Source organism: Leptodactylus fuscus, chromosome 6 (assembly GCF_031893055.1).
Source record: "Leptodactylus fuscus isolate aLepFus1 chromosome 6, aLepFus1.hap2, whole genome shotgun sequence".
In the NCBI taxonomy this organism is placed as follows: Eukaryota; Metazoa; Chordata; class Amphibia; order Anura; family Leptodactylidae; genus Leptodactylus; species Leptodactylus fuscus.
In genome coordinates this window covers 138856255-138864230 of record NC_134270.1, presented here as the reverse complement: position 1 = coordinate 138864230, position 7976 = coordinate 138856255, and the positions used below count along the sequence as shown (strand labels likewise).

The 7976-nt window shown below is 43.7% G+C and overlaps 1 protein-coding gene across 2 annotated transcripts in view; it reads right to left on the bottom strand.

Moving 5' to 3' along the window:
• Positions 1-260: 260 nt before the first annotated feature.
• The window catches only part of RNF157 (ring finger protein 157), a 36344-nt gene continuing 28628 nt past the window's right edge, over positions 261-7976 (bottom strand). Inside the window, exons 20-21 of one of the 2 annotated variants that reach the window (XM_075277382.1) lie at positions 6235-6275; positions 5206-5327 (exon numbers count right to left, since the gene is read on the bottom strand). In XM_075277382.1, coding sequence (XP_075133483.1) covers positions 6235-6275 — 41 coding nt within the window. In that variant the 3' untranslated portion in view covers positions 5206-5327. Of the gene's footprint in view, positions 5328-6234; positions 6276-7976 lie in introns of both variants that reach the window. The other variant, XM_075277381.1, reaches the window with a different exon arrangement.

The following is a 7976-nucleotide window of genomic DNA, read 5'->3' as shown; positions in this document are numbered from 1 at the left end:
AGCCGCTACTGTCAGTCACACTTACCTGCTGAACAATACACCTGATGACAATAGCTAATGTACACAAGGCCTGAATTTGATCTCTGAATTTGATTTCCCCACATCTGCTCTTATCTATAACCAGACTTGATAGACAGAATATGTATTCTAGGTCATTTTAGTTACTTTGATACCTTAGTATAGATAGGTCTGTGTCACACCGGCTTTCCCAGAGTAAATCTGCCCGCTGTTGTCAACAAAGCGCAGGCACAGTCCAGAACTGAAGAGGAGATGTACAGTTTATTGGTGTGTGGTCATGCAGGGCCGTACATACACTTACATATTGCATTGATACAAAAGTGAGGAGAGGAAGGCAGGTGTGTCAACCTGGTGAGAAAGACACTGCAGCACAGAGAATGTCAGCAGGGTGATCTCTGGAGTATATTCATCATATTATCACATGTGCATAGAAAGATTGGACGTACAACCTGCTCTAATGTGTACACAGATGTCCTAGATGACACGTACATGTATGGTATATTGCTCTAGTTCACATACTGATGTAAGTGCTATACAAGTCTGGGTATACACAAGGTGGCATCGTCTGGTCACCGGCCAGGCTTGTATACATAGAAAACAATGTTATACAACTGATGGCTTATAGTATGTGTGTACTATGATATGTATGGACATACGCTTCCCTGGCTGTGTCACGTGGCTACCTACCTACCATATATTAGCAACTGCAGCTCCTAGCAAAGATATGTGTGTCCCGAAGCTAAGACTAGGTAGCGTTTATCTAAGATTTATTTTCTAGTATACAGCAGTTAGAAAATTGCATTATATCTATGAAATATGTATAAATACTGAGATTAAAGGGGTCCACTGATGTCAGCATTTAAGCATCAACACCCCTTTAATATGGTAAAACTCCCATCATCCTTCTCAGTGTCATAAATGCCAAACCTGCGGCCGTATGAAAGACACATGCTTATTGGCAAGGGGGTTAAAGGGGGATTCTGGATAGGGCATAACTGCTAGACTGGTGGGATCTCAACCACTGGGACCCACACAGATCACAAGAACAGGGATCCCAAGCCCCATATGAATGCAGCAGCAAGGTACAACCGCATTGCACTGTGTATGGCTGACTGCTGTGGTCAGCTTCTCATTGGCAGTCCCATTAATAAAAATGGCGCGGTCGTGTGCATGTGAGACCACTACTGAATTCAAACAGGGGGACTCAGAACCCATTTCTTGTGATCGGTGGGTCCCCAGCAGTAAGAGCCGCACTCTATCCAGGGGATAGCTTCTTACTACCAGACTCTCTACTGCCTGTGCTTTGGTATGGGGCTCACACACTCTGACAGCTACCACCATGGGTTGCGGCCCACAAGTGCCTATATAATAGGTCAGTGAATGGAGGAGGCAGCAGGCAGCTTCCCCCCATTACAGAAAGGTCTGGCGGCCCAACTACAGTCCGCTGGTCCCCTCTATACTGGTAGATTGTGATCAGTGTACCCAAATATCCATTTTATCATAAATCTGCTTTAAAGTGGTTACCCAGAAATAAAATAACGTTGCGGCTTTCTTATACAAATACTGCCACACCTGTCTACAGGTTGTATGTGGTACTGCAGCTCATCTCCACTGCAGTGAGCAGGACTGAGTCACATAATCTGTACACTGGTTTGGTGCTGATTTAGGTAGAAAATAGGCATGTTTTTTTAGTTAATCCTGGGCAAACCCTTTAATGATTTTACAGAGAGAACATACCGTACATTGGGTTGTGGCATCCTTCATATATAGGGCTTAAGAGGGCGTACGATATACGGTAGCATGTATGCTCTCACTATTACGGCAAGATTTTTTATTTTTTTTAGTATCTAGCCATACAGGACGAGCAATGCTAATAAATTGCACAACGTTCAGTGAATGTCCAACTTTGAACATAATTTGGTTTAGTTTTTTTATCCAAACTGATCCAAAATTCTACAAGGATTAATTTCTTAATAAATTATTATTATAGTGGCCTGAAGTCCACTTTTTTTTTATCCATAACTCTATAGGGCATAGCATTAAATGCCGACATTCTGCCTGCCCGCAGTCACCACTAGGGGGAGCCAATAATAAATCAGTCTGCAGTCCGCTCCCTCTAGTGGTGACTGCAGGCAGCCAGGGATTTATTATTTAACGGGATTGTTTGGTAAAAACAGAAAGACGACCACATATGTAAAGAAGTCTAAGAGGAGGGCTGAGGTAGAATAAATAAGAAACAAAGGCAAACACACAAACTGGAAGAAACGTGTAAGGAAAATCTAGTGAATGTGAGATAAACAGTAGCAAATAAATATGGGCTTAAACAGATATATACACGCACGTAATACTGCAGCATTTACATACTGGCCATGTAAACAATGTATATACAGGAGTGTCTGTGCAGAGAAAGCAGCTAAACTAAGTCCTCAGTACAATGATCATGGCCGCTCATAGAAAGTGGTTACAACTCACCTCGTCCACTGACAACTCTCACCGTGTTCCTGAATGTTTTACCCCTTACCCTAAAGTTGCTGGATTTCTGGTCATGGCTTCCTATGTTGGTTGTCTGACTGTGTAGGACCTGTGTAGTATAGAGAGCAGTCTATTGTACTTCATGTCACTAGTTCTGTACATGTCCAGCTACATGTGCCATAAGGTGGTCACGCAGCCAGTCAGGCAGGTGTTTGCCTAACAACTTAGGCCTTATTCACACCATGTTTTTACTCTACTACGAGCATACACTGTATTATGAAAAAGGTTTTAAAATATATTTGTTGGGGTTTCTGTAGACTTAATAGGTCACGTGCACTTAATCATGTGCACCGTTACTAAAGTGCCTTTGACTAATATTTTGTGCAGATTTTGCTTCCCCACACCGCTTGTAGCATTAAAGAGGTTTTACAGGGTAAAATGATAGATGACCCATGATAAAGATAGGTGACTATTATCAGATCAGACAGGGTCCAACACAAGGGACCCCCACTGATCAGCCGATATACAGAGAAGGGAGCAGACAGTGCTGTTCTCTGTGTAGTGGCCATAGCAAGTTACTGCAGATTAGCTCCCATTCACTTGAACAGAAGCCAAGCTGCAGTAACCTGGTCTGGCCACTACACAGAGAACAGCGCTGTCTGCTTCCTGCTCTATTCTATGTGTATCAGCTGCTGAGAACTGCTGGTCGGTGTGGGTACTGGATTATAAACCATCACCGTTCTGATCCTTCTGATCTATCCAAAGGATAGATCACCATTAATTTTGGCCTGGAAGACCCTTTTAAAGTAAGATACTCTATGTTAGCTTTATAGGTTTACAGCAATGTGATTCTGGTTCTGTATATAGGACAGGCCATCCATTGTTATACAAGCACAGTGGCTAATCCATATGGGCAGCTGAGCCATTGGTTCAAAATATGATATGGCTGGCAAGTGGCATCTAGGGTTTTTGGATCTGAATGGTCAGGAGGTTCCCCATACATATCACATGGTCATCTGGTCTGGCAAACTTCCAACTAAGGAGGCCACAAGTTGCAAAGACACTTCCTCTAGATTTCTGAAACCTGGCAAAAAAAAAAAATGCAGCTTTTCTGCAACATGTGGCCTCTGCCTAAAAGATTTTCCTGCAAAGAAATACTGATGAACTATTCTTAGGCCATATACAACATCCAGCACCCGCTTAGATCAGCTGTTGGAAGTGGCAGCAGCATTCAGGTGATCTCCGCTTCACAGGCCAGGGACGTGAGGTTTATCAGTCACATGGCCTGTTTGCAGCACAGTCCTATTTAAATGAATGGGGCTGAGCTGAATTACCAAGCACGGCCAATATACAATATAAGGCACTGTGAAGAGTCTGAATGCTGCGTCATTTGATCTGTCAGACCTCCACCAATCTGATAATGACGACCTATACTAAGGAAAGATCATCTATACTTAAATCCTATAAAACCCCTTTAAGGCTGGCCATACACATCTGGCTATTTCCCCCCATGCACATGCATGCTCAGACTGCTCAAGTGTGCATGTGTCATAAATAAGGAGAAATTTCAGACCCCTCTGACAGCAGTTTGTGTCCCCAGAATAAAAGGGAAGTTAGAGAGTCGACAAAGTCAGGAGGTCACTGTACACATTAGAAGGTTGACATCTCTAATGTGCATGGCCAGTGTTATTCCCTTCCCCATCAATTACATACTGAGGCACATACAGGAGCGCAGTCCTCTAAATTTTAGCTGCACACGGAGACAGGATATACCAGCAAAGTGCTTTGGTAAGAGGAATACTTAGGAAAAGCTTATGTTATTACAGACACAGCAAAACTAAAGGCTTGTAGGGCGGCGTCATTGTCAGCAGAAGCATGTTGTAGGGTAAATGGCTGGAAGAGCCTCAGAGGACGGTCCTGGGAAAAGGATCCTGAACAGAAACCAAATGCGGGACCAGTATAAACACTGGTGGTACCATGATATAGAAGTATCACCCCAGTACCCCATACACTAAGTGGAACCATCTATTTGTATAATCACACAGCATGTAGCAGAGCTGGACGCTCACACTCTAGTATAGGATCTACTCCACTCACCTTCTCATAGAACTCCTGGAGCAAGTACTTCCATATATATATATATATATATATATATATATATATATATATATATATATATTAGCACTCTCTTAATCCAAGAGATAAATAGATACAGTACCGCTCTCTCCTAAAACTGGCAATGCAGTAACCAGATAGCTCTGAGCCTTCACTGCCCCGAAGCAAGATAGGCATTTCTTAATCCTGGCCTTGTACACCAGAGGGCGCTAGTGAAGTGTTTCAGCAGGCAGTGCCAATCACCACAATTGTACGCAGAACATATATATATATTGCTAGCTCCCTACTATGTAACAGGTACTAGTGTCACAACCTAAGACAGTCTAGTGCACGGTTTCCCTGTTGCAAATGTATACAGGCTATATACAACATGACTAGATATACAGAGACCAGTACCAGTGCACCTTGTAGAGGCAGCAAGTGTACACATCAACCTACTAGAAGGTGAAGTGTTAAACAAGGTGACTGAAGGTAGACAGCTGGCACCAGGTATAAACAGTGAGGTGTCCTGAGTGACTTTATGGAGGTGACAGTCTCTCGGTGACTGGTGGGAAGAAGAAGTCTCCCCAGGATAGCAGCTAATCCTTTACAGAAGAATCATCACACGTCCTGAGCACCCAGCCGACCTTGTCTGTCTCCCACCTCCTGTAAGGAGATGCAAGTGTCTGACGTGTGGTATGGATGTCTTCTTCTCTGGCTCGGAGTACCGGGGTAACAGGCATCTGCAACCAAAGGAAAGGAGAAGGATTATTGGATAGTTATTGTCCCCCCTTCCCCGCAAAAAATAAAAAAAAGGAGGAGAGAGAAATTAAAGAGGTCCTCTGGTTCACAATAAATGCATAGACAAAATATCTGGTGCCCTCCTTCTGGGGTAGTTCCTGCGATTCCAAGACCCCTCTTCATTTTGGTAAAATGGCTGTCATCTTCTCTGACGGTACTATACACACCGGGGCAGATTTATTATGCCTTGTACGCATTTATGAGGCGGCCTGCACCTTGTCATATAGGAGGCCAACCTTCCACCGGCGTTGGGGGTTATGAAGACTGGCGTTGATAATGCCAGTCTTCATAGATCTTCCCTACTTTGGTAGTCAGAGACACTTTGCTGTGGGATGGGGGATTGGAAGGAGTGTCTCAGACTACCACAGTACAGTATCCTTACAGAAGTCTGTGAAGCTCATGGTCATTTTGCAAAAAATAAGGAGGAAATCATAGGAACCAAACCAGAAATATTAAAGAGGAGGACACCAGGGATTTAACTATTTATTGAGCTGTTATTGTGACATTTTTATTGTAAACCGGTTGGATCCCTTTAAGACACAATGGAACAAAGTAAGGAAGACTTAGGCGGAGACATAGGAATAAGGAGGATGACTTGATGAGACATAAATTCTATATACAATGGGTAGGAGGGTACAGGACATTGGCGGTTGGATATATAGATTCACTACAGCAAGTCATAGTGTCTACACCCTCAACAAAGCCAAGACGCCTGGCACAAAGAATGTATTAGTAAATGGTGGAAAGATTAAGGAAACGAAGACCGTCCACCTATGGAAACTGAGAACTAGAAAGCAGTAGACTTATGGCAATGATGGAGCAGATTCCTGCCGTGCCAGACTTTCATACCTAATCTTCAATCGGTATGGGTTGGGGGTCCGGTACAGCCACTGCGGATGGGCGGTAGAGAAGGAAAGAACAAGACGGGTAGAGAAGAGGAGATTGAAGCAGAGATAGGAAAAAAAAAAAAAAAAAAAAGACAAAATGGGCAACAGGTGCACAAAAAAAACCATCACACAGAAGCTGGGTTGGAATATACGTGGCAGGACAGAGCGGCAAGACCTGACTGCACATGATGTCAATGAACCAAGGTAATCCTATGGCAGTAAACCTGAAGCTATACAGACAGACAGCAGCCACTCCCGATGATACAGGCATCTAGTTACCACAAAGAACAAGACTTAGAGGGGGTTTAGTTAACAAAGCTGATTGATAAGTTATTTTAGGTTAAAGGGGTACTCCCATCTAAGACATTTATGGCACATCCATCTCAGGGATCTGCACCAGTCTCCAGAACAAGGGTCCACTGATGCCCACATCATACCTGGTGCCATTGTGACAGGGGAGGTGGTTGTACACACACAGATCTTCACTTGTATGGCAGCTCCAAATACATCCAGACACCCTTGGTCTCCAAAATGGGCGACCCCCATTCTGGAGATAAGTGTGGGCCTCAGAGTTGGGGCTCTCATCTATTATACATACGGCATAGACTTTGGACAGCCCATAAATGACCAAAATGAAAATATCCCTCTAATAGGAGGCAATGCAGCTCTAAGAAAATTCCTTAAAGGGTTATTCCAATCTCAGCAAAGCACTGCTGAGATGCGTATAACTTCTTCCAAGGAGCTACAGAAGCCACACATCCATCTCTCTCTCTCTATATATATATACTTTATTTACAGTCAGTCTGGAAAACTATAACAGACCTGCTCCATTTAAGTCTGGAATACAGTGACAGCACATGTATGTAAAAACCAGAGGTTTGAATAAGGTCTACATGTGTTGCACTGTTACCATAGCTCCCATTCAGCTCTTTGTCTTATAGGAACAGTATAGAGCGGCACCATTTAGCTGTTCCTGCTCCACCAATTCACAGTTATACATATCAGTTCAGCGATGGGAATAACCAATTAAAAGGGTGTTATAATACTTTCAACTATCTGGCTGAATCTTGATAATGGACCCCTGGGTTCATTGATCGAAACCAGTCCCTGGTGCCCAGGTCGCTCCACCCCCTCCCTCCCCTGATCTCACAGGTGCTATGGGGACTACCTGTGAGATCAGGGGAGAGAGCGGGTAGAGTGACCCTCAGAGTTAGGGGGTGGTTATGTAACGTGACCTGGGTGGCCAGACCAGGCCAGAACCCCCCCCTCGGGTTCATCACCAGATGAATTAAGGTGTTTTAACGTGTGGATGTGATTGTGTGACCAGTGCTCCATTCACTTCTATGAGGCTGCAGCAGATCACCTTACCAGCAGGTCTGTAGAACGGAATGAAGCAGTGGAAACCTAAGCAGAGAGACGGGGGACTGTCAGTCCTTTGTTCTCCCAACTGCTGCAGGTCCCAGTGATGTGACATGTATCCCCTATGCTATTGATCGTGGATGAATGTCTTAAAGGAGTTGTCTAGTTTCAGTCAATTGTTAAAAGACATATGTCATTTTTTTGTATAAAGAAAAGTTGCAAAATTTTCCAATATACTTTCTGTATCAATTCTCTAGATCTCTGCTTACTGTCATTCATTCTTTATTTACTTCCTGGGGATAAAATCAGTCCATGGTCATGTGATGGGACACAGGTGCATGGCTT